Source organism: Saccostrea echinata, unplaced genomic scaffold, assembly GCF_033153115.1.
Source record: "Saccostrea echinata isolate AGI-Se365-2 ecotype Australia unplaced genomic scaffold, CSIRO_AGI_Sech_v1 ptg000001l, whole genome shotgun sequence".
In the NCBI taxonomy this organism is placed as follows: Eukaryota; Metazoa; Mollusca; class Bivalvia; order Ostreida; family Ostreidae; genus Saccostrea; species Saccostrea echinata.
Genome location: NW_026889750.1, coordinates 33,857,619 through 33,884,906, shown reverse-complemented (window position 1 = coordinate 33,884,906; position 27,288 = coordinate 33,857,619). Strand labels below are relative to the sequence as shown.

Sequence of the window (27,288 nt, the reverse complement as noted above, 5' to 3'; positions counted from 1 at the left end):
ATGATTGATTTGAAATATTTTTCTTGCCTTCTTCTGACTCCAGGGCTAACAGGAGTATGCCTACCCATGTACCCTTGTTACTTACAGGAGTATGCCTACCTATGTTACTTGCAGGAGTATGCCTACCCTTGTAACTGACCTCAATCAGGTTTCCCACACATTCATCCTCTCCATGCTGACAAGTAAAACTCCACTGACCAGTTTCATCCTTTTTTTCCTACAATATTACATTGTAGGTAAAGTAAAAGATTCGCTCTATATTTTATGCTGGGTAAGGAAATCTTTTGTCCACAAAAGGACATGTAATACCTCATTCTTAGTTTTTGGACTTTTATGTTACTGGGGCAAATATTGGTACATATGCACCATTTTTGTTCATAATAGTGTTGGAATTACAGAATAAATTTTCATATAAAACAGCGCTCTCTCTCTTTCTCTCACATACATGTGTGTGTGTGCACAGAAACACACACACACATACACACAGATTACCCTTGCATTCCCATAAGGAACAAGTGTAAGATCCATGATTTCCCCTATTGCATTGTATGTCTTAGTCAACTGGTTACGGAAAAAGTTCTTGCAATCTGGACACATGGATTCAAAGTACAGTGTAAGTTTCACTTTATCTGCCTTGCCTGTGGACTGATAGTAGTGGTGGCATTGCTCGGTCACCTTAAAAAAAAAATTATTATTATTTCAGAGTAAATTAATACACTGTTTTTATGTAATGAAAAATCAAGTTTCAATCAGTATTTCTATTTTGGTAACAAAGTCATATTTGCATGGTCAAAACACAGATTGAGTAATAATAATACAAGATGCCCATGGGCCACATCGCTCACCTGAGCACATTGGCTAGGGAAAAGCACAAATCAGTTCAGAAGTATTGAAAAATTTTACAAGACGTTTGGAGGGGGGGGGGGGGGGGGCAAGGGCAGTGGTACTTAATTTTTAAATTACCTGAGAATGCTTCCGTATCAATATAACAAATAGCTCTGCTGTTCATGAGCAGAAGATTTTTAAAGATTTTTTCCTATATATTCCTTTGTAAAAATTTGATCCCCCATTGTGGCCCCTCCCTACCCCCCCCCCCCCCCCCCCAGTTATCATTTGAACAAAATTGAATCTACACTACCTGAGGATGCTTCCATATAAATATGGCTAAACATGGCTTTGCTGTTCTTGAGAAGATTTTTTCCTGTATGTTTCTATGTAAAAATTTGATCCCCCACTGTGGACCCCCTGGGGGTCATGATTTGAACAAACTTGAATCTACACTGCCTGAGGATGCCTCCATATCAATATGACTAAATATGGCTTTGCTGTTCTTGAGAAGAAGATTTTCAAAGTTTTTTCCTATATATTCTTATGTAAAACTTTAATCCCCCATAGTGGCCCCACCCTACCCCCGGGGGTCATCATTTGAACAAACTTGAATCTAATCTGAGGATACTTTTATATCAATATGACTAAACATGGCTTTGCTGTTCTTGAGAAGATTTTTAAAGATTTTTTTTCCTACATATTCTTATGTAAAAACTTTGATCTCCTATTGTGTCCCCACCCTACCCCCGGGGGGTCATCATTTCTTTTGCAAAAATTCTTCCCCATAAATTGCGCATTAGTTAATTCCTCACGTATAATTAGGAATATACTGTACAGTAGTTTAAGGATTTTTGAAAATGGATCAGCATCTTTTCCCTACAGCTGGTCACAAAAAATCAAAACTTTTTAAAACTTTTATTAAAAAAATATAAAAATAAAATAAACAGCATTCATACCCAAATGAGTAAAATCTATAGTTTACACTGTGTACATATTACTGAAATTATACACATGCACTTACCAAATGCAAAACTACATTTGAGCATTGCCGTGAATTTAGTTTACAGCAGATTAATAGACATACAATGGGTGCATTCACAATTTTTCCATTGGTACAAATATCGATTCTGCCATTGGCTGTCTTTGGCACCAATGTTAAACAATGGTACAACTGGTTGCCCTAAAACTGTGAACGGCATATTGGTAAACCAAGGACAAAACAGCCAAAGGTTATACCAATGGTTGCCAAAGGTGACTAATGATATCACTTAGTTACTAATGGCCACCAATGGTAATCTATGGTTTCCAAAAGCAAATGTTTAGTTTTTCACCATTTTCCAAAAATAACAAATTCAATAAGAAGTCTGTATGTTGCACTTAAAAAAATTAAATTATTCTTATGGACATAACTTTACATGAACACTTGTCTTCAGGTGATATTCTTGTGCCAAAAAAGTGTACATTTGTATCAAATGTGCAACACTATGTAGATATAACAGTATTCTCCTTTTAACAGTTGTTAAATTCATCTAAAGTGGTATAATTTATGAGGAAACTTCACTCACGGTACCAGGAACAGTCCTGGTAGCCATCTTGTTGGTGACTCTAAAAAACAAAAAATCTGTGTAGGTAATTTTGCCATGAATGTGGTTGGCCTGCAGAATTGGTTACCAATAAAAGTTACCGGTGGTAAACATTGGTACCAGTGTTTTGCCAATGGTAAATTGCACCACCAATATCAACCAATGGAAGAATTGTGAACGCGCCCAATGTAGTTTAATTGTGCTTCTTGAAAACATTTAATTTTTATATGACCATGCAGCTCTTATCTTTTTTTACTACCGGTATTTAACAATCAAATCATACATTCATTGGAAGCTCATGGGTTTGTCATAATTGAAAAAACTTGAAACTTCTTAATCCAATGATCTGTGTCAAGTTTGAATTAAAATTTCCTAGTTTCTTTGATGAAAACATAACACCTTGAAAATGCTGTTCTTCAGAACAATCTTTTTAAAAAAAATTCCTGTATATTCCTATGTAAAACTTTGATCCCCCATTGTGGCCCCACCCTACTTCTGGGGGTCAGGATTGGAATAAACTTGAATCTACTACATGTACCTGAGGATGCTTCCATACTATGACTAATCATGGCTTTGCTATTCTTGAAAAAGAAGACTTTTAAAGATTTTTTCCCTGTATGTTCCAATGTATAACTTTGATCCCCCATTGTGGCCCCTACCAACCCCCTGGGGTCATGATTTTCAAACAAATTTGAATCTGCACTTAACCTGAGGATGCTTCCAAATGAATATGACTGATCATGGCATTGCTGTTCTTGAGAAGAAGATTTTTGAAGATTTTTTCCCACATATTCTTATGCAAAACTTTGATCCCCAATTGTGGCTCCACCTAACCACTGGGGGGGGGGGGGGGGGGGGGAGGGGGGTTATGATTTGAACAAACTTGAATCTACACTATGTAATAAAGGTTTCACATTTGGTCCAGCACATGGTTCTTGAGAAGAAGATTTTTAAACCAGAAGTCTCTGATGAGACTGTAGCTCTACTGGTCTGTTTGTATAACAAAAGAAAAGTAGCACTTGGATTTGAAACATTGCAACATGCAACAATAAATAGAATTATGTATCTTAATGTAGTCTACTTTTGTGACAAGTTATATTGAAATCAAATGAAAACTAGGAGTAGTAGCGTTTTGAAAGTATTTCACGGAAATTTCTATTTTTAGTACCGGTAACCATGACAACACCATTCACCCAAATAAAAAAAACAGAAATACATATTATGTATCGTAGTGTATTCTAACTGTGTGCCAAGTTTTATTGAAATCGGACCAAAATTGTAGGAGGAGTAACGTTTTAAAGGAATTTCACAGAAATTTCTATTTTAAGTAACCATGGCAACACTGTTCATCGAATTCAAAAACCAATGCAATAAATTATGTATCTTAGTATAGTCTTCTTGTATGCCTAATTATATTAGAAGCAGACTAAAACTGTAGCAGGAGTAGTGTTTTAAAGGAATTTCACAGAAATTTCTATTTTTAGTAACCATGGCAACACCGTCCATTGAATTCAAAAACCGATGCAATAAATTATGCACCTTAGTGTAGTGTACTTGTGTGCCAAGTTATATTGAAATCGGACCAAAACTGTAGGAGGAGTAGCGTTTTAAAGGAATTTCACAGAAATTTCTATTTTTAGTAACCATGGCAACACCGTCCATCGAAATCAAAAACCGATGCACTAAATTATGTATCTTAGTGTAGTCTACTTGTGTGCCAAGTTATATTGAAATCGGACCAAAACTGTAGGAGGAGTAGCGTTTTAAAGGAATTTCACAGAAATTTCTATTTTTAGTAACCATGGCAACACCGTCCATCGAAATCAAAAACTGATGCACTAAATTATGTATCTTAGTGTAGTCTACTTGTGTGCCAAGTTATATTGAAATCGGACCAAAACTGTATGAGGAGTAGCGTTTTAAAGGAATTTCACAGAAAATTCTATTTTTAGTAACCATGGCAACACCGTCCATCGAAATCAAAAACCGATGCACTAAATTATGTATCTTAGTGTAGTCTACTTGTGTGCCAAGTTATATTGAAATCGGACCAAAACTGTAGGAGGAGTAGCGTTTTAAAGGAATTTCACAGAAATTTCTATTTTTAGTAACCATGGCAACACCGTCCATCGAAATCAAAAACCGATGCACTAAATTATGTATCTTAGTGTAGTCTACTTGTGTGCCAAGTTATATTGAAATCGGACCAAAACTGTAGGAGGAGTAGCGTTTTAAAGGAATTTCACAGAAATTTCTATTTTTAGTAACCAAGGCAACACCGTCCATCGAAATCAAAAACCGATGCACTAAATTATGTATCTTAGTGTAGTCTACTTGTGTGCCAAGTTATATTGAAATCGGACCAAAACTGTAGGAGGAGTAGCGTTTTGAAAAATTGTTTACAGACAGACGGACAGACAGACAGACAGACAGACGGACGGACGGACGACGGACACCTTACTATCGCATAAGCTCTTCTGGTCTCTGACCAGTAGAGCTAAAAATGACACCAAATTTTCACTAATTCTTATTTATCTTCCCTTGAAAGAAGGTGTGACCCTTCGTTTGAACAAACTTGATTAATCCCCTTCACCCAAGAATGCTTTGTGGCAAGTTTGGTTGAAATTGGCTCAATTGTTCTGGAGATGAAGTTGAAAATGTGAAAGGTTTACAGATTGACGACAGACAAAATGTGATCAGAAAAGCTCAGTTGATCTTTTAGCTCAGATGAGCTAAACACCTATTCTCACATAATCCGTCCATATGCGCTATTTGGATGTCGCAAGCAATTTAAATTACATTATTATTAAAATAATTGGTAAATTTTGTAGTGTTTTCGTTTGTGATACGTCTAGTTACCAAACCAACATCGTTAAGTGTTAATACACAGGTTAAAACTTCCCTGGGATCCAATTATATAGTCTAATAAATGGCTTCTCGATCTGTCGCTTAGGCAAAAGGCAAAGTTTGGACCAATGAATAAAACAAAACAATTACATTTTATGCTAAAAAGCACGACTTTTACCTATAACAATGCATGAATATATTGATTTTTAACACTTTTAGATATTTGTCTACAGTGAAATTTTTAAAAAATATATAATAACGTTGTCGCTAAATTTCTGTAATTTACGTTATCAAAATCTTAGTATTTGTGTAAACAGCATAAAAGGGTATCTAAAAACATAAAATATCTACTAGAATATCCAACAAAGTCCATAAAATGCAATCAGAAACAAAGAAAAGTTATATGACAGAATACCTACAGAAACACATTGGTCTTTTAACCAGAGGTGAGTGGTTCGTTTTAAGGATGTATTTTACGTTATCAACGATACTTAAAGAACACAAGTAAAATTGTCTTTGCATATTAATTTATTTCTTCTTCCTGACCTACCAAACACGTAAAATATTAAAACGAACATTGATCTGTGCGACTACACATTTTACACCAATTAATCTGATAGAAAGTAATTTACGTTATGTAATTTACGTTATCAGTATAATACATATATGGTACCTATCTTGCAAATAAGACGTCGGGACAATACGGAACCATGCAGGAAACGTTATTGGTTTCTTCTCGAAAGCATCTTAACATCACCGAACTTCCGATGTAGATCTGATGCAGGAAGCGCCATCAGATAACGTAAATTACGTGTTACCTTTAAAAACTTTCAAATAATTCCTCAAAGATGTATTTTTGGCGTGAATTTCAGTTGATTTTACAAACAAGGTGTACTTCTATTTATTTGTAGCAATATTTTACGCATAAATCTCTCTTCATTGATTACTTGATGAAGCAAAACATTCATAACGTAAATTACAGTAAAAATAACATAAATTAAATATAATTTAATTGCCTTTCTCCATAATTATATTTCATGGATTTCATTTAACAGAGATTGTAAAGTCAAAAGCAGAAATTAAAAAAGCATATGGGGAATAAAAGAAGAAAAAATAGGGAGAGGCATAACTAGAGAAAGATAGGAAAAAAAACATACCAACAGCAGATCTTACATTGTCATTATATTTAACTGTGAATCTCTCAAAAGGATGAAAAATAATCAGTGTTTGTGGCATTTTGTGGGCAATTGAAAATACTGCATGTCATTAGATGGATGAAAATAAGTTCAAGAAAATATTAATTTTTGGTTTGAATACCAGTAAAATTGTAATTTACGTTATCAATATATTTCTTAAAGAAAAACCAATTTAGAATTTTCACTGTCTCTTCCCAAATTAAATTTTAAAATCCTCTTCTCTTATGATTCATAAACATAAAATTAAGTCGCACAGGAATTCAGCTTAAACATTTCTAGTAAGAAGGAACAGAATTATTTCAGTTGAAAAATAAGATTAAAGAAAATAAAATTTGTTAATTACAAATTAAGAGAAAAACACTGGCAAAAAACAAAATATTCGAAGTGTTTTTATTAGTACAGACATAGTGCTAAAAAAATCCAAGTGAAACTGAATATTCATTTTGACAATATTTTAAACGATTTTTGACGGGTTCATTTCGACGTAAGATAATAACGTAAATTACGAAGGTATATACACTACCTATATTGCATATTGAATATTTTTGTCATCATGCATGGTTGAGTTCTGATATTTTGAAAAATAATTCTCCCATGTTTTGTTTGCTAAAAAACATCGACTTCTCACCCAAATAATGACTTTATTTTTTTAATGAAAGTTAGGCTGCATGTGGACGGATTATGTGAGAATAGGTGTAAAAAGGGAGATTGTATTCTATGTCTTAGTGAATTAATTGTAAATTTACATTATATACATTGTCAATTTTAACTTTTTTTCTTGTATTTTCATTACATAAAATACCTTGATCAAGGTATTTGTAATACCTTGATAAAGCTAATCATATAGCTTTATCAAGCTATATACCTTTATCGCTGGACCTGTTTAAGGGGCATATCTGTATAAAACACAGATAAAAAATTACCTGACACAGTGTAGCTACTTCCTCTGAACTACACCAAAATTCTGGTGGTAAATTACATTTCCTAGCCGAAGATGCAGCGAGAGCCACAATAGAGAAATATACTGCTAGCTTCAACATTGTTTTTGGCTAACAGTCACATGATTATCATATGGATCACTGTATCTCGATCTCGATGTTAATAGAAGACCGCGTGATCAAACTTTTTTTTTTTAATAGTTTTTTAATATTATTATTATTTTAAAGACTGTGTAACATTATCAAGATAATTGATAATTATCATCAGAAAGTGCTCTTTTTTTCTCGAATTCGCCAAGAAAATGAACCTTTTCCTATGTTGTTTTTAAATATAAATAATTGGAGACATTACAGAGATTTAGAGGATGTGCAGCCCACGGCTGCTGTTTTTGAATGATGTTCCCCTACATAGTTTGATCCCCTATTATGACCCTGAAACTTTAAGTTTTGACAAACTCGTGAGAATCTAATCGCAATATTACGAAAGCCGGACAGCTTATTTCTGACAAGGTAAAAAATAAATTTAATTTGTTATAATGAGTTAATATTAGTATCTCGTTGTATTGAAAATATCATATAATATACTATATATTGTATATTACATGTATATAAACATGCTGTATTATATGATTGAATAATTTTAATAGCTCTCTGATTGGCTGAGATCCAACATTGTAGAAAATAAATTATCTTCACCTGTAATTGACCTTTCAGGTAGACATAATGATTTATTTTTTATTTTTTACATTGCATGGATCAAAAAATAGATCGGGAAATTCCAAATTGACATAATAGTTATGGAAAGTTATTTCACTTACACCCGAATTCAACTCGGGTGAACATATCATATAGAATCGGTGGTGGGAGGTGGCTGGTTGGCCTACTCCCCTCCCCATGCACACTTCTTTTCTGAATGTAGATTCTAACTTTTAATTAGTATGAAAGTTTATTGAAAGGCTTGTTGCCCCCTTTTAATGGACCCTTATATCCCGGCCCCTCCCAGCCCCAGTCCCCCCAAAAATTGAAGTTTGGAAAAATTTCCTCTTGGGGGGGGGGGGACTGCTAGTCAAATATGTTTTCCAGATGTCTTTTTTTCTTCCATATAATGCCCCCTCCCCCGCCCTTCAAATTCGATCCTACGTGCCTGACATTTATTTTATCTATATCGCACCTAAAATCAATTTAAATCAAATTTAAATTCCAGATTAATACAACTGGTTATCTTTATTTTAACCCCACTTTAAAGCTATATATGGCGTATCTGAGCTAAAAAATAAAATACAAGACTGAGTGTAGATAAACATGATATATATTATTTACGTTCAGATTAAAATTTTCACTGATTTTGAACTTTGTCTTTGAAACGTGATTGATTTAAATTGTGTAATTTACAGGAAAGTCCTATCTTTATATAAAGTAATAAAACAAATAGAAAGATCTTTTTTTTTTATTTTAGTTAGCCCGAACTTACAAAAAATACGTCAGGTATGACTTTAAGTAATTACGAGCACAGGTACTTGTGGACAGGACCCCCCCCCCCCGAATATACCCCACAAGTCAAAAAATATTTTTATGTTTTTTTTTTCTTCCATAAATTATTCTTCTAGTACACATTTGCAATGTATTCCATAAGAAAAATCCAAAAAATTACGCAGAATTAACGTTTTACTAAAAAATCATACCCGCGGTAATATTATAATACCGCGGGTATGATTTTTAGTAAAACGTTAATTCTGCGTTATTTTTTGGATTTTTCTTATGGAATACATTGCAAATGTGTACTAGAAGAATAATTTATAAAAAAACAAAACAAAAAAAACAAAAAAAAACATAAAAATATTTTTTGACCTGTGGGGTATATTCGGGGGGGGGGGGGGTTCCTGTCCACAAGTACCTGAGATTACGAGACGCGAGAGGATCAAGTTTACTTTTTAATTACGAGATCTTTTTTCGCACGAGCTATAATTCTCTCGTATTTAATTTAGAGATCTCTTTACCTACTGTATGAAAGGGGGGATGTCATGGACGCCTACTTTTCACATTCGAAGTTGTTTTTCCGCGTGTCGGAAAGCCCCAAAAGTTGCGATTGTTTAATGAAATTACGAGATCTTTTCTCGTAATTAAGAATTAATCGTGGCTGATATACATGTACTGCAGACTCCGCATAAAACAACAAATAATCAATCAATCTTGTAATTGCGAAATAATTGGAACGAATTTATTTTTACTTATAGGCTTTCGTAAGATTTGGGATGACCTCAATAAATGTTCCAATCACTGATGTTCTGAGATTTGTGCTAGGCAAGTTGAAGGGTGGATCCCAAATTTTACAAATAAAATTACTCTTATTACTCCCCCCCCCCTTTTTAATGGAAAAAAAACTTCGTATTTGTATCTGAGTGCGGTGGTTATAGGAAACAATGAAATAAGCTGTTCATGATGTAGCGTCACATTATATAATTTACTTGTCAATGACAGATATATGTAAATATATTTTTTTTTTTATCAGTTTTTGGTTTATCCAGGTAAATGGTATATTGGATCTTTAGTTCAACCCAACTTCCTGTGCGCCATGTTTTTATTTTGACAAAAGATGGGAATGACAGAACTTTGTTTACCTCTTTTGATTTATCTTCGCCATAAAATGCCATAATGTTTCCCATAACACCAGGTATTAGAAATATCATGTTATTCTCTTTAAGCTTGTAAGACGTTGTGTCGACATTTTTATGAATCAAGATATTAACTCGAGTCAAGGTGCTTGTTTTTTTGTTTTGATGTTTGTTACTTCAGTTTTTGCATGCAGATTATATAATAAGGTATGGATGGACCGTGCGTTGTAAAATTTTGTAATCTGAATTAGAAATATCTAAAGCACTGCTTTGGACAGTATCCTATTCAGTTTTCGTAACATTGTTAAAGTTGACAAGAAGAGTTACTTTCTCTTAGAAAGGATTATCGAATATCAACAGGAGTGCTTCTGAAGAAAACTGTCCATGATAAAGGCGTCTTTCAACTTGTTGTAAATATGCCCCCAAAGTTTCAACAAAGAGCTCCCTGTAGAATTTAATGGCAAATTTGTTGTAACCTTTTCCCTAGCACTTGTCAAAGCACCGAAAAATTCAATTTCATCACAGTCCATTTAGTAAATGGTGCGGATTACAGAAACAAAACTTGTATTGAAACATTTACATCTAATCATATGGTCAAGCAGTTTGTCTTATACTTGTAACTCTTTACCCTTTTGCCTATTCATCTTGAAATTTGTTTGTTGACATGTATATTGTATTTCTTGATTGTCGATAGCCTCCCTTTTTTTGGTAAAAGGTATACATATGTACCTTTATGATGAACAGTTCATCTGCAATGATAAATTTTGATTTTAAATATGATTTCTCCTTATATGTGTCTTAAATGCTATGTCACATATAAGAAGCTTGTTCTGATTGTGTCACTGTATATATGATAATAATAAAAGCAACAAACTGTTCCCAAACCCATACATGTGATAAGTCAAAGACCACAAAACTGTACAGGAGCCATAAAAAAAAACTGGAATTTGGGTGAAAAAACTGTACACTGCCTATCAAAAAATGGTACAAAAAACGATGTAAAATATCACTTAAATTTTTCTGATAAGGCACCTTATTTGTAAACAGACAAATATTATTGTTGCAAATGTCTAATTTTAAAAGTTGTAATGGAGATTTGAATGCTTTAAAATTTCATATATTGTGTTTTATAATCACAATGTTCTTATGAATTGACTATAAATTAAGCTAGTTTAGATGACAGGGCTCGACATTAACGCTTGTCCGCTTGCCCGGTACCAGTGAAAAAAAATTACGGACAAGTGAATATTGCTGGGCACTTGTCCGATTGGACAAGTGCATTTTAATGTAAAGGAGTCTCTAAATAATAAAATGATTGACTCATTGACTGTTGAAAGTAGTTTCAAGACGGAAGCTGTACATAAAAACCGGACTTCGATCCCGATAGGGATCGCTATTACTTGAGTTCACATTTGATCGGGATCGAAGTTCACTAATTGTATACTACTGAAAAGGCATGGAACTTATGAACTTAACGAAGTTTAGATTCTGTTTGATGTTGACAGGTTCACTTGTGGACAATTATGTTGTCAGGACAGAAAGCCTAGATAAAATTTCGTTTTATGTGTTTGTTGTATTTATCAATAACATCACGAATCAATGAAGTCAATGGACTTTATTTTAGTTTTCAAGTTGACAGTATTAGATCTTTGTTGAAAAATTTTCGGACAAGTGAAGTTGAAGTTCAGACAAGTAAATGTCTTGGTCACTTGTCCGAATGGACAAGTAGGAGAAAAAGTTAATGTCAAGCCCTGGATGATAGTTTGTGTGCCAGCTTTATATAGTATTAATGTGAGAGTCAATGTCTCCAATTTACATCTTGTTCATATTACATGTACTGATATACACATCAGCAATGCTAAATAACAGCAGCAAATACAATCATACATAAATTTCAGCACATAAAAACTTAAAACTATATCCTTTATTTTAGCGTAATCATGGTAATAAACATCGTATATTTTATACCTACGGAGATCTGGGTCAGATTCATGTATATTAAGTAGTGTATATCAACTTTAGAAGTTGGCTTAATTTTTTTCAATCAAGTTACGAAACATTAAGTATTTAATAGTATACACTTTTCCACTGGCTGTGAGTGGGATAGCTCTTTTATCAAACCCGTGACAGGAACTATTCCCCGAGGGCTTGCCCGAGGGGAATAGTTCCTGTCAAGGGTTTGATGAAAGAGCTATCCCAGTCACAGCCAGTGGATAAGCGTTTTATTATACTGATGTATATCATAATTTCTAAGGGTTGGATTTACCTGATACTACAGTTCGATAGTAAAAACATGAAAAAAAAATAATTATGAAAGTTTTGAACAAGTATTTGGAATAAGATAACACTGCTAGAATGAGCTGAAATCCTGATGATGTCACAATGCTACTGAAGTCAGGATGACATCATAAGTCTATAGATTGATTACAGGAAATCAAACTTGACGGCAAAAATTGCATGAAAATTTTCCGAGGGGTGGATAGCAAAAACTATATACCTCGGGGTATAGCTTTGCTATGTGTGGAAATTTTGAGACTATAAAGATAGTTAGTTTACCTTCTTAACTTTATATAGGAAACATTTTAACAGAAGTATAATAATTATAATTAAGTACCCCTTTAAAAATTAAGCTACCTAAAGGGGTATCTTGATACGGATTTATAGCAAGATTATTATCCCAATTGGCAGTTCATACCTTCATGGTTTGTGTACACTACACAATTATCAGAAGGTCAAGTGTCAAACACAGGTAACGTTTTTCCAGTGTCTCGCGAGAGATAATGAGAGGAAAATGGCGGCATTTAGCGAGAAATTCAAAATAGTGTACAAATTTTCATATACCGTGAATTTTGGTGTCCCGCCGGTACACGATGAATGGGCTCGAAAAAACAGTACATTTTGCGTACAGCCAGTACATATCACATGTATGCAAGCCTTTTAACTCATATAAAGTCACTTGGTCCCATTGTTATATGGTAAAAAAAAAATTTCTGGTTGTTCATGAAAAATAATTCTCCATACAAAGCTTCCACATTTGCAAAATTATATTCTTAATAGAGTTGGTGTCTTCTGATATAAATATATTAAATTTTAAAAAGTATATTTTGTTTGGTCTCAAAAAAAAAAAAATAGAGAGAAACTGCAAAGCTTGTCCATGTGCAGTGGCTTTGAAAGCAAATCGCATGATGGAAGTCCAACAAACATGTGGTAATCGAAAAATCTGACTCTGGACTTAAAAATTGAAACTTTAACTGGAAAAAACCCCGAAAGCAGAGTAGTTAATATACAAAAGCACACAGGAGAGTACACGTGGGAACTGCCAGAGCTGAACTGCATTTTATTGCATTTTATTTTAGAATATGATACTGTAACAAATTATGTCAAACGATAATTTCATGTGTTTCTCAGCTCAGGGTTTGTTTAAAGAGACAGTACAGCACATCTCATCAAAAAACAGACTTGATAAAATTTTCTGATAGGATTTGGAATTTTTTTACCACTCATAAATGTATTAACTTTCAGAAAATTACAAGTTTCATAACTAATTAACTTTGATTATTTCATGCCATTCACACATGTGTACTTATCATAAACAAAACAGCATGGTAAAAGAGGGTAGCCCAGTAGGCTTGCTACCTTGACAAAATCGACTAAGAAGAAAAAAAAACTGAAAATAGAGTTTGAAAAAAAGCAAATATCCTGACCAAATTTTACTAGGGGGATTAATATAATCGTTAGTGGAGGAAGAAACGGAAGCTCAACGAGACTCACACAGGGCTCGCAAAGGTTCTCCTCGACAGTTTTGTTGATACATGTTATCATTTCTCATATCTCCTTCGCTTTCAAAAAAAAAAGCAGTGTAAACTCAACACCTATGATATATAAATATTATTGCCATTTAAAGTGCAAAATTTTAATGTAACTGTCCTGAAAATGTTTTAGATGTTTTGCCGCGATAACGCATGATTTGGTGATTTTCCCTTCTCGGACCCCAATACACAAAACATCAATATTTGTACTTTTAATTCTTTAAAATTCATCTGAAAGCAGATTAAAAAGTTCACAATTAATAATTTATCGGAAAAGTTATAATGTTTTGCTTTTGAGAATTGCTTTTACCTTATATTCCATTATACATGTAATTGTAAACTATACAATTTAGGCATGTATCATTCAGAATTCACGTGGTACAAAGAAACATATCTAAGATTGCTCCAGTTTGTACGACCCTTTGATTTCCGGCAGATTCTAATTACGTTAATTTTGTTTGAGGAGAGAATATTCATGTTTCTCAAACTGTTGACATCAACTTTATACCTCATTTCTTAATGATATATTGGGTAAATTTGACTGAAAAACACACGTTTTGCAGCCGTATCGTCGCTTTAAGCTTTTGGAAGTCATGTGATCTCACTCACATGGTCTCACTCATTTAAATATCCATAGCATGTTTGTTTTGGTGTCATAGTTTTTGACTTAGACTTCTCTATACATGTGCTTTTACCATGTAAGAAAAATTTGCTTCTCAGTCGGACCAAGTGACTTTAATCATATTGTTTAATGCTAACGTTAACTGTATAAATATCAATCACATCATTTTTGGAAAGGATAGGGTAGGACAAATTAAGCACCTAAAAAAATTAGTGTTCAGATTTAAAGGACTGTGAATGATACAGATAGTATTGTTTTGCTGCCTACCTGGAGGTCAATTTTCAAAAGTTACCATAAACCAATGATTTCTCAAAAATATTTAGAATGATGATATTGATTATTAATTGACACTCAATAAATTATGATGTCTTATATTAATAATAGCAATAGGGCTGTCATGGTCTCAAAATTTTTTAGGTAGGGTTATTCTCTTTAGAGAAGTGGACAGGCATTTGCCTACATCTGTGGATGTAGGCGAAAGCCTGTCCACTTCTCTAAGGAGAATAGGGTCGGGTTAGTTCTGTAAATTTTTTGGTTCAGGTTCAAGTTTTTCGGTTCGGTTATTTACATCTATTTTAAACCTTAATTTCGTGAATTATACTTGAAAAATCTTTATTTTTTACTTTAAATTCACCTTGAAAAAAAGTCTTGACCACGTTAACGTCTTGACATCGGTGTTAAGGACTACTAGGCCAACTATTAGCTTTATAAACCTGACCATTCCTGCTCGTTTTGATAATTATCTAATCCTTTCGTGACAAATGTTTTGTCATGGAATGAAGAAGATTTCAGTTGTGATGTTTATTTATCACTGTTATCATCATAATTCTTTTGGTTTCAATGCCATTTTTTGTATTAAACATATTCTAATATATAAACAAGACCAGAACCGAAATCCAGAAAAATGAAACTGAACCGAACAACTTGGACAGCGGTTTTCAGTTATTTCTGTAACCATGACAGCCCTAAATAGCAACAAAGAGGATCATTCATTTTAACATTTATCAATCAAAATGTTTGTAAATTATCATTACTATCGACTTGGGAATTCGAATTAGAAATGTTACATTGTTAGCCGGTATTGGGTTTTCAAAGTTATGTGCATCTCATTTCCGGTGGCTATTAAAACCAAAAACATAGTGTTGGACAGTGGATTTTTTGTTAAATGTGAGGCAAAATAACATAATTGTAACAAGAATTAAATTTGATTTTATTTATAAAAGTAACCTTGTGTACATGTTTACCCATTTTGTAAACGTTTTAGAGTAGTTATTCGATACATTGTCGTTTACACGTAATCATTTCACCCTTGATCTGTAGGCATGTTTTATTTACCAGATCTTGACCTTAACAAAAGTCTTATCATTTTGTAATTTCCATGAACAAGACAAATCTAAAAACCTTATTAAGGGTCCTCTTCTCTTAACAGTAAATATATATGTGTAACAAAAACAACTTGACTACAATTTACTGTGGAATTATTAGATTTTGTGTTGGCTCAATTTTCATGGAATTCATGGGTCCCTACATCCAGAAGTTAATAAAATAGGGTTTTAGAGTTATTTTTCCTTCTGAAGGTATGAGTGATTACACAAAATTACATCCCCATGAACCTGTAAAATTTACGCAATCCACAAAAATGGGCCTCCACAAATTTTAATGATTCCACAGTAATGGCATCAAGCCTCAATTTATTGTTTAATTTTTTTTTTTTGAAATCATGGACTTTATGTAGATGACCATATAATCAAGATAATTGGTCCAATTTATCTACATTTTTAATAATGTTATTGCTCAGAAAGAAAAAGATAAGTCATAGGTAAGTCTTGTGGCCAATTGGCCTCTTGTTGTGTAAAAATTACAAGTAGGGGGCATTGTAAATGTCTTTCAGACACAGAAAAAGTACAAATAGCAAATCACAATTTAATTTAGCTCTTTAGTGCTGTCTTTCTCTGTCCAATTAGGGATATGTCCTTTAGTATAATGTCATTTCTGATTGAAATGATCATGATTGCTCTGTTTCTAAGTAGCCGGATTGTCTTTCAACACCTAATATTAAGTACTACATCATCATATAGTTATGTAAAGTTTGGCCTACTGGTGAAGCTTATCACAGCAATTGCTCAGAAAAAGCAAATCCTCTTAAAAAAGGACAATCTGTTTACTAGTGAATATTTGCTTGAACATTTTGTCCCACTTTTAGGTGCATTTAACAATGAAAAAAGAAATGCTTAAAGCATAAAAACATAATTGATAACTTGCTATGCAGAACTAATGATAATCAGTACAAACGATTTTCTGACTTGGGAACCATGCAGTGTTAGTGTAGTAAGGTTGTTTAGTGAAAGCTTTAAAATTGACTATTGTTTTTATATCTATGTTAATCCATATCTTGTAGTTGATTAGATTATAACAAATTTACTGTTAATTGAGTACATGTATATAGTTTGTCCTATAAGTAAAAAATAATCATGTATGCTTGATAAGACAAGGAGTCAACATGGCTTCAAAACCAGGTTTGAATACAAGAAGGAACTTTCTTTTCATTAAACGTAATATTAGAGTAATATAGGGTATATTCAAGTATATTCCTTCAATAAATTGAAAAAGGAAGGAAATATTGTGGAGGAAAATCCTCAATAAATTGTCTGAATGAAAAAATCTCCCCAAAATCTTCTGCATTAGATGAATATCATAATGGGATTTTTTTTTTAAAAAAAATAGAAAACTATTGATTTAACCTGGGGTTGAGGTTATGATGATGTGTAAGTCATTTCTTAATTCTCAAATAATGATGTGTTTGGTCAATTGGGACAAACTATAGAATGTCTTTGATGGTGGGATGAGAAATGATAATTATTTGTCTTGTGCATTTTTCAGTCAGAGAGGAAATAAATAAAGAAAAGATGGTTAAGTTTATTATGTTTCAATAAATTTCTGAGTGATTTTAAATGTGTTGGATGAAGTTATAATTCATAGTCATTTTAAACATTTACTGCAAAATTCCACCCAAGTTTGTTAAAAATTGCCAAAAATGGAATGAATTTGTTCATTTAGCCATTTAGTACATCACAAATTGAAGCAAAACTGTTGAAAAAATGAAACAACAATGTCAAGGAATTGAATATTAGCATTTTATGATTGCCCTCACTGACTGACAATATTAAAGAATTATATATTATTGAGAAATTTCACTGGTAGACCCAGAATAATGCATGATTGACTTTTGTGACATTTGTTAAAACAAAAATTTTTTTTTATTATTATCAATTATAAAATACTTGGAAATTTTTCAGCAAATTTCAGAAATAAATGGTGTCCTGTTGGAGTTAGGATCTACCAGTGTCTGCCCTTTAGACATTGTCCTCGTCCTTCTACCTCGGTTTACTCGATATTTTGTCGTGTCAGTGCTTTTCTCCCATATGAATGACGCTGCTTTTTTGTTTTTATTGCAAGGTATAGCCAGCTTAGTCACCCAGCAACTGAATGTGGCAAGCAATGGTATGTGTGGTGTCCAGATGCCAAATGGACTGTCATCAGACTTACGTAAATTATCCCCCCTTTATTTCTCTCTCCACATTGAGTTGTGTTTACACAATTCCAGAAGTATCAATGACATGTTCTTTGTGGCAAGCAATATTTTTAACACATTACAAAACTTCTTCATTACAGGTGCTTTCAGTGTTGCAAATAGTTTTAAACAAGTTCATATGCTTGATATTTCTGGTTTATGCATATTTGTAAGCACAATATTTCCATACTGTGAAATGCTTTAACCAAAACACCGTATGAAAATTCTGCATGATGTAGATCTTAATAAAACTAGTGTCCACAGATCATTATCTAGCAGTGAGCAAAAGAAAAAAAATGATTTTTGATATTTTCACTATAAAAAAATATATATATATATAATTATGTAGACCATTGCTTTTAGTGCAGAGAGATTTAAAATCTAAAATGCTGAAGCAAGAGCTGTATAAATTCAAAAAATCAAATTTCCTTATTTAAATGGGGAACAGTGAAGTTGCTTGATTTTTCTTGAAAAGCAAGATATACAGATGGAAAATTGATTTTTCAGTTATTATGATTGTAGACAAAATGTAATTCTGAGAGCTTGCATCAGTAACTTTCTCAGAATATCAAAATGAAACACACAAGAAGTTCATTCACAGAGGTGCTTTTCTGGATAGTATAGTGTGACATGTTATAAGAATCTGTATATTTATTTACAGGCTCCACGCCTCTCTCATTTGGACCATTCACCACTGTTCCTCCACCTGAACGTGAGTTTTATTTTGAAGAATAATGTTTTTTATTTACATATATATTTAGTTTAATGTTTATATTTTTTTTATTATGCCCCTGTAATCTGAGATTCGGAGGTATATAGTTTTTGGTCAGTCTGTCTATTTCTTGATCTGCAAAAACTTTAACCTTGCTTATAACTAAGGGTTGAAGTAGCTAGGGCTTTCATATTTCTCTTGTGTATTCCATGTGACAAGACCTTTCTTTGTGTGCCAGTATTTCTGACTTCATGACCTTGACCTTAAAGTTTGATAGGCTTTTGAGAAACTTTAGACTTGGCCATAACTTCTGAAAAGTTGTTGCTATGGCTTTCATATTTCACAGGCAAGAATTTCTTTGGATACCACTATTTATGACCTAGACCTTGAAGTTTGTTTTACTTCTGATGAACATTAACCTTTGCCATAACTGTTGAACAGTTGGTGCTAGGACTTTCATATTTCGCATCTGCATTCCTTGTGACAAGTCCTTTCTTTGGTTACCAACATTTTTGATCTCATGACTTTGACTTGGAGTTTGAACACATATGAAAAACTTTATCTGTAGCTTAACTTCTGAATGATTGGTGCTAGGGCTTTTTATATTTCACATGTTTATTCCCTGTGCCAGACCTTTCTTTGGGTACCATTATATTTGAACTCATGACCTTGAACTTGATTTTGGAGTTTGACCTACTTTTGAAAAAATTTCACCTTAGCTATGAGCTTCTATATGGGAGCATTATTGTTTCACAAAAACATCTATTTCTGAGATAAATGCTCTTGATTATCAACTAGGAGAATCTGTTTATTCAGTAAAAAAAAAAAAGAGGTTTTTGTTTCTTTCTTAGTTACATTTGAGGGTAAGAACATATAAACCATACATTTCTTGTGATTGAGAATGCTGATTTTTCCAGGAATGTTTTTCAGTCTTCTCAAATAGATAACTGAATCTAGCCAGGTCATTCTTTAAATTTTGATCAGAAACCAGTGTAAAATTTCAACTAAACAAATAAATAGTATATTTGTAATTTTAAAGAAAAAAAGAGCTTTTGACTCATTAAAAGAGATCTGAGAAAGGTTGTATTTTTTCCTTTGTGTCCAGAAATGGGAAAAACTAAAAGAAATTTATAACAAAAAATGTGAAAATTCATGTTAATGGCATATATTATTCAAAATTCAAGTACAACTTGTCTGTTTCTTGTTATTAATGCTCAAGTTTATGTACATTCTTCTCAAACTTTAAAGGAAAACTGAAAAATAATCTACAAAGCTTTGAATTTCTTTTCTAAAATACATATATTATATGCCTTGTGTATGCTCTTATCAATGCTTATAGTCAAAATAAATTATTCAGAAAGAATAATCTGGATACAAAGAATCATTTCAAAATACCAGAGAACAGGATTTTGTACTTTCTTTGTAAATTGAAAGAAGAAAAAAGTTCATTCAATTAAACTGATTTTTGTTGTTGTTATAATTGGCTTATATCAGAGCTCCAGATAATTTTTCAACCTGATGTGTATTTACTCCCTGATTTTAAAATCAATGCAGATTTTGATTTTCAGCAAAATGATTAAAGAGTATTTTGTTACTATATTAATGTTTTGATATCTATTGTGATTTTGAGTTTGTTATCGAAATAAAAGTATTTTAGTAGAGGAACAAAAAAAAACTACAAAGGACAGTTCCTGCATTTATTCAGGGACCTACCGGTATATACTTGTTAATATATGGGTCCTGATTTATTAAAATAAAATTTTTAAAATGCCAACAAGACTTTTTGCAAAAAACTGAAACATTTTTTTGAGAAGGAAGATCATACAGTAGGTAAAGTTACCATAAGCACAAGGAACTTTTTCTCCATTTAAGATGATACCGTACGTAGCAAGAGTAAACCGAGAAAAAAATAACCTTCATTAATATGACAAGTTGAGAGAAATCAGAAATTGGCAATGAACCCATCATGAAATCTTTATGGACAAACTGTGTGTAACCGTCCTACTAAACAGAGAACTCGAGAGAATCTAAGAGAACTCTTAATTGGTAAATTCAAATACAGGTTATGTGTAATGTCTCTCTTCAGCAATTTATTTATTTCATTGATCTTAAATTCCACAGAGCTGGTTTTAATGTGGTCTTCACTGATTTTTTTTTTTTTTTACCATCATCAATACTCTATGATAAATTGCAGTATAAACTGTTTTCAACAGCTAAGACTATCCATTGTTTTCTAGGTAACATTGTTTTCTATTACTTACATATTACACTTGTTACAATAGCATCTTATATAGACGACACAATCTTTTGTGTGCTTAAAAGTAACTATGCCTAGTTTTTCTATTTAAACATGTTAAAGGGCTTTTCGAATGGCGACATCCCTGTACATGATCTGAACTAGCATAAACCAAACTGGAAATCCTAGAATATTCCTGCATGGTTATTAAAACCCTTTTAACTCAATATTTCATTTTGAAAAAAATCAAACACTGAGCTAACTTCAATTCATATCATTAGCTAAATTGAAATTGTATTATTAAATCCATTGTACGCAGTACTTTCATAGTGTAATGCTTTTCTACGATCAAACACTGAGCTAACTTCAATTCATATCATTAGCTAAGTTGTAATTGTATTATTAAATCCATTGTACGCAGTACTTTCATAGTGTAATGCTTTTCTACGATTTCTAATGCGTAACTGTAAGCCCAATTTTCATTTTCAATGCGTATTTTGTGAAATTCAATGCGTATTTCTGCAAATACACACCTTATCTGGAGCTCTGTTATATTATTTCAATATCTTTATCAATTTTATTATACATTTTTATACGCAAGGAACTTGCTCAGTTATGTTTTTCGATATTTCTTGAATATCAATGTATACCAGTGTGATTCTCACAATCTTTAAAACTGATCAGCTGAGATGCCTATTCTTATATGTATGTGATTTTCTTGTGTAAGTGATCTTTTACATTTTATTGAACTATCATTGTGAGTTTTTCATGCAGCTCCACCCCACCCTGCTGATCAGCCCCCACCTCCACCCCCACCATCCAATGGCAATGCGGGAGAGTTTGTCTGCCCACTCAGGCCAGACCATGGCCGCGAGGGAAAACCCATTGCTCTCCGGGCAAACCATTTCCATGTAAACATCCCAAAGGGCTTCATTCACCACTACAATGTAGCAATCACACCTGAAAAATGTCCCAGAAGAGTCAACAGGTAAGTTATCATCCAAATCAACTGTAAATCATCCTCAAATCCAAATCTTACAGGACTGTTATAAAGCGATTGAATGCTGTCAAAGATCCATTGTGGAAAATATAATAATGGAACCTTGCTTAATCTGTAAAATCAAATTTCGATTGGGATTGGAGTAGAAAAACTGATAAAGTCTGGCTTAAACTAACAGTTATTGTGTAAATTTAGTCTTTTAATATCATAGATAGTTAAACAGTTTTACATAATTTGGTTACATTCTCCTTATCATTTCAGAGAGATAGTGGAGACAATGGTAAATGCCTATACTCCAAGAATCTTCTCTGGCCAAAAACCTGTCTTTGATGGTAGAGAGAAAATGTACAGCAGAGAGCCACTGCCATTTGGCAAGGACAAGGTCATTTTTTTGGCAGAATTTTATTTCTGATGTGGACAGTTTTATTCTTCCATATTTACAATGTATTGCTCTAAAGAACAGAGAAATAAAATGTGTACATGTATGGTATAATTTCTAGATAGTAGTGCATGTAGCATTACTTTGCATTGCTTTTATTGGGAAGCAGTATCTGTACCTTTAAATTTAAACTGAGGTTTTGCACGCAGCTGACATTTATTATTGTAAAAAATACATGTAGGTATTTCTGTACTTCACATGTAGATTTCTTTACATAACAAACAATGCTGTATGTTTTTGTGGACGTAAGGAGGTAATATGTTTGAACTGTAGGTTGAGCTGGAGGTAACCCTGCCAGGAGAAGGGCGTGACAGAATATTTAAAGTTGCCATTAAATGGGTGTCACAGATAAGTCTGTACGCCTTGGAGGAGGCACTAGAGGGTCGGGCACGCAGGATTCCAGAGAGTGCTGTGGAGGCTCTAGATGTCATCATGAGGCACCTGCCCAGCATGATGTAAGTTACAGGGGGTAAAATCCTTTCTTACTCAACTAAATAAATAAACATGTTAACCTTTCTGAATTTGATTTAATTTTACCAGGTTTGGTACGGTGTAGCTAATTTTGGTCTTTACACAGGTACACCCCAGTAGGGCGGTCGTTCTTCTCCCCTCCAGAAGACTATGATTATCCTTTGGGAGGGGGAAGAGAGGTGTGGTTTGGCTTCCATCAGAGTGTTCGTCCCTCTCACTGGAAGATGATGCTAAATATTGATGGTAGGTTATGCATCATCTGTTTTTGTCTGTAATTGATTCTAAGAAAGAATAATACATTATCTCTATTATACAGATATGTACATGTAGCAAGCAACAAACTTGATTTTTTTTTTTCAGTGTCAGCTACAGCTTTTTATAAAGCTCAGTCTGTCATTGATTTTATGTGTGAGATCCTGGAACTGAAAGATGCAAATGAACAGAGGAGACCACTTACTGATTCTCAGAGAGTCAAATTCACCAAGGAAATCAGAAGTAAGTCTTATCTATTGATGATCTTTGAGCAGATTATTGAGCCAGTTATATAAACATTTACTTGTATGTGCTACTAGTAATATGATCTTGTAACATTAAAGCAAATTTTTACATAGATACTTCTCTAGTGAACTTGTCATACTTAAGATCATGCACAAAAGGGAATCTAACATAATACAGTAAAACCTGCTTAAAGCTAACACTCTTATATTGATGCTTACAGCGAAGTGATTTTCATTCCCCTTGGCTTAAAAAACATATTGTGAACTTTACGAATATAACGAATTACGTTTATAACAAAGCAAAATTGTCCGTCCCTGGCACTTAGTTATTAGCATGTTTTACTGTATTTTTAATTTTATGACAGATTTAAAGGTAGAAATCACACACTGTGGAACCATGAGGAGAAAGTATCGAGTTTGTAATGTTACCCGCCGCCCTGCTCAAACTCAGTCGTAAGTACTGCATTGTCACCCATCATCCTGCTCAAACTCAGTCATAAGTGCTGCAATGTCACCTGTCACCCTGCTCAAACTCAGTCGTAAGTACTGCAATGTCAGCTGTCGCCCTGCTCAAACTCAGTCGTAAGTACTGCAGTGTCACCTGTCATCCTGCTCAAACTCAGTCGTAAGTACTGCAATGTCACCTGTCACCCTGCTCAAACTCAATTGTAAGTACTGCAATGTCACCCGTCACCCTGCTCAAACTCAGTCGTAAGTACTGCAATGTCACCTGTCACCCTGCTCAAACTCAGTCATAAGTACTGTAGTGTCACCCACCGCCCTGCTCAAACTCAGTCGTAAGTACTGTAATTTCACCCGCCGGCCTGCTCAAACTCAATCGTAAGTACTGTAATGTTACCCCTTGCCCTGCTCAAACTCAGTCATAAGTACCGCCCCCTACAAATACATCTACAGTTACATAAAGTTTGTCATAAGTAATGCCTCACAGAGAATCATAGATACTTCTTCACTGAACTCGTTTACAAATAAAATTATGCTCATCCCATTTCTTTGAACTATCTATAGGGCTTGAAATGATTTTTGTTTCGGCTATTCAAAAATATTTCACTATGCAAATTGTAAATTTCAGTGGCCTAATTGACCAGGAAAAAAAGGAAGTACACATGTACTATTCCAAATTTTGAAACAATTGTAAATGAGTTACATTTTTACAAGGTGATATCCACCATTCAGTTTTACTTTAGATTGTCAACTTTCTAAATGACTGCAATCATAAAAATAAAATTTTCAAGTGTTTGCCTTGAATCCCTTCGTTTTGATTAATATATAATAGAAAATACTTAGAAAATGCTAGGTGGGTGGAAATAAAATGGGCGTATTTTGTGTGTAATCTGCAGGAATCGTGTACGAATCATTCATAGTTTAATGTCCAAGTCGAGCAGACGATTTGGTCTGCTGACCACAGCTGGGCAGACTATACTTAAACTACCTTGAAGAAAGTCTATCATAATAGTTATGATAACATATATAACATTTCACATAATTAAGAAACAACTATCAATAATACGGTATAGTTAATTAAATGCAAATGTATTAAAATTTTTGTGGGTGAGAAGAAGTACTTTTGATCTCGGCAACAGAATCAAAATTTAACTTTAATATAAAAATCTGTTTAAAAAATATCAGTAAATATAACGGATGATTACTGATTACTCATGATTACACCACAAACTGTAATTGATTACAGCTGATTACGATTACTCATGATTACACCACAAACTGTAATCGATTACAGCTGATTACGATTACTGATTACTCATGATTACACCACAAACTGTAATCGATTACAGCTGATTATGATTACTGATTACTGATGATTTAACCACAAACTGTAATTGATTACAGCTGATTACGATTGCTGATGATTACACCACAAACTGTAATCGATTACAGCTGATTATGATTACTGATTACTGATGATTACACCACAAACTGTAATCGATTACAGCTGATTATGATTACTGATGATTACACCACAAACTGTAATCAATTACAACTGATTATGATTACTGATTACTCCTGATTACACCACAAACTGTAATCAATTACAACTGATTATGATTACTGATTACTCCTGATTACACCACAAACTGTAATCAATTACAGCTGATTATGATTACCCCATCCCTGTAACCCATCTAGCCATATTTCAAGACATAATTTATCAAATCAAATCGCTATATCAGGAAAGTATTTCCCTTTCCTTTATCAAAAAACTCAACTCATCAATAGAATGCTAAATGTTCATGTGTCGCATGAATGAAAAATGTCACTTTTCAAGTCCCAGCTTCCTGCTGAATCTAAATCAAAAACACCCTCGTTCTGTAGTGCACTTTTTTAGGTGTGAAACACTTGAAGCTGCCCTTATGCAGATTCTAAAAGTGCTCAAATGGCAGGATTTTTGCAATGATTATTATCAAATTATGAATATTGAGCACAGTGTATTTTGAAAACTTATGTTAACTTTGTTAATTAACACAATGAAGTTGTTTACATTTTCGACATAACAGGGCAGTCGTAATTGGAATTGACTTTTTAACAATCAAAACAACACTAATTATTTGAAAATTGTTAACTTATTTACCATGTCAGACTGCTCTAATTTTTAAATGAAATGAATTTAATGTTGGAAAATGTTATTATTTTCTCTGCCTAACTTTTGTTTTATCTCTGTGGTGTAAATGGATTCTTAAATGCCACATATAAAACTTTATACAGTTTTATTGTTAGTAAAGGAAAATTGATTAAGTACATGTATTGTATGAAGTTTTGTTTTTGGTTTTGACAGTTCAACTGAGAATCTCAGTAGTTTTTAATAATGTTTTCAGATTTCCCCTCCAGTTGGATTCAGGACAGACAGTTGACTGTACGGTCGCCAGATACTTCCTGGAGAGGTACAAGATGAAATTACTGTAAGTATACTTTATTATTCCACATATATATATATATAGAGAGAGAGAGAGAGAGTTATAAAATAATTCCAAAGCACTTTACACACAATTATAACATAATGCAGTAAAATAGACGTGATACATGGAAGTATACAGAGAAATGTTTCTCAGTGTGAATATTTATCCTGTTTTTCTTACCTTTTATCTACTAATGTTGATAAAGAGATTTAAATGTTACACTATTATACATACCTGAACACACATTTTATTAAAAATACAGGTAAGCCTAGGTATTTTGACATATTGGGAATTATCAGAAAATGTGATATCTGGAGTGTCAAGATATTGGACTTGACACTCAAGTCCAAGATTTCATACCAAAACAAAGTAGAGACAGAAAAAAATTCCCTAATTCTTTTTAAGCAAAAGAAGCTGCACAGTAACATAATGTAGCACAGTTTGTTCTCTTGAATATCAGTAATTATTATAACAAAGAATGTTACTTGTGTATAAACCTAAGGATCCATGCAGAAAGTGTCCTTCAATGGATTTTGTACCTGGCTTACTTTAAATGTATTTTTATCAGAAAATCAATACTTTTATTATTAATTTATTGGTATTCAATATGTGTATAATTTACTGTGATATATTATAACTCATACTGTTGTATGTTATAAGTCAGCTGGAATTTATAATTATAATAAATAAGTAGCTGTTATGTGAACACGCTCACATTTATCAATTTAATAACAGTTGTCAGACAAACAATATTGTAGACATTTGAAAGTTCCAGAGATTTATTAGAATGAGACCACGTTTACCTGCTCATCAAATTACCTGGTGTACAGTCAGAACATGGGGTGAATTTTTGACATGGGTCATCTTTACTGTTTTTGTACAGAATGCATATGCATCTAACAGTTTAGTTCAACAGAGCAGAAATACTGTATTCAGGGAAATGTTTGCCCCTGTTTTACAAGTGGCAAATTTAAAATGGGGCAAATTCAAAGAAAAC

General features: G+C 33.1%; 2 protein-coding genes across 7 annotated transcripts in view; one reads left to right on the top strand and one right to left on the bottom strand.

Moving 5' to 3' along the window:
* The window catches only part of LOC133190405 (gamma-interferon-inducible lysosomal thiol reductase-like), a 270,569-nt gene extending 263,047 nt beyond the window's left edge, over window positions 1–7,522 (bottom strand). The window contains exons 1-3 of the mRNA XM_061326026.1: window positions 7,378–7,522; window positions 493–675; window positions 140–217 (exon numbers count right to left, since the gene is read on the bottom strand). Coding sequence (XP_061182010.1) covers window positions 140–217; window positions 493–675; window positions 7,378–7,494 — 378 coding nt within the window. The 5' untranslated portion in view covers window positions 7,495–7,522. The remainder of the gene's footprint in view (window positions 1–139; window positions 218–492; window positions 676–7,377) is intronic.
* Window positions 7,523–9,946: 2,424 nt separating this feature from the next.
* Window positions 9,947–27,288, top strand: part of LOC133190253 (protein argonaute-2-like) — a 28,194-nt gene continuing 10,852 nt past the window's right edge. Inside the window, exons 1-10 of one of the 6 annotated variants that reach the window (XM_061325790.1) lie at window positions 9,947–10,063; window positions 17,892–17,936; window positions 18,668–18,718; window positions 21,729–21,942; window positions 22,216–22,336; window positions 22,667–22,848; window positions 22,971–23,107; window positions 23,225–23,359; window positions 23,727–23,814; window positions 26,211–26,294. In XM_061325790.1, the coding sequence (XP_061181774.1) occupies window positions 10,045–10,063; window positions 17,892–17,936; window positions 18,668–18,718; window positions 21,729–21,942; window positions 22,216–22,336; window positions 22,667–22,848; window positions 22,971–23,107; window positions 23,225–23,359; window positions 23,727–23,814; window positions 26,211–26,294 (1,076 nt within the window). In that variant the 5' untranslated portion in view covers window positions 9,947–10,044. Of the gene's footprint in view, window positions 10,064–17,891; window positions 17,982–18,667; window positions 18,719–21,716; window positions 21,943–22,215; window positions 22,337–22,666; window positions 22,849–22,970; window positions 23,108–23,224; window positions 23,360–23,726; window positions 23,815–26,210; window positions 26,295–27,288 lie in introns of all 6 variants that reach the window. The other 5 variants (XM_061325781.1, XM_061325774.1, XM_061325766.1 and 2 more) reach the window with 5 other exon arrangements.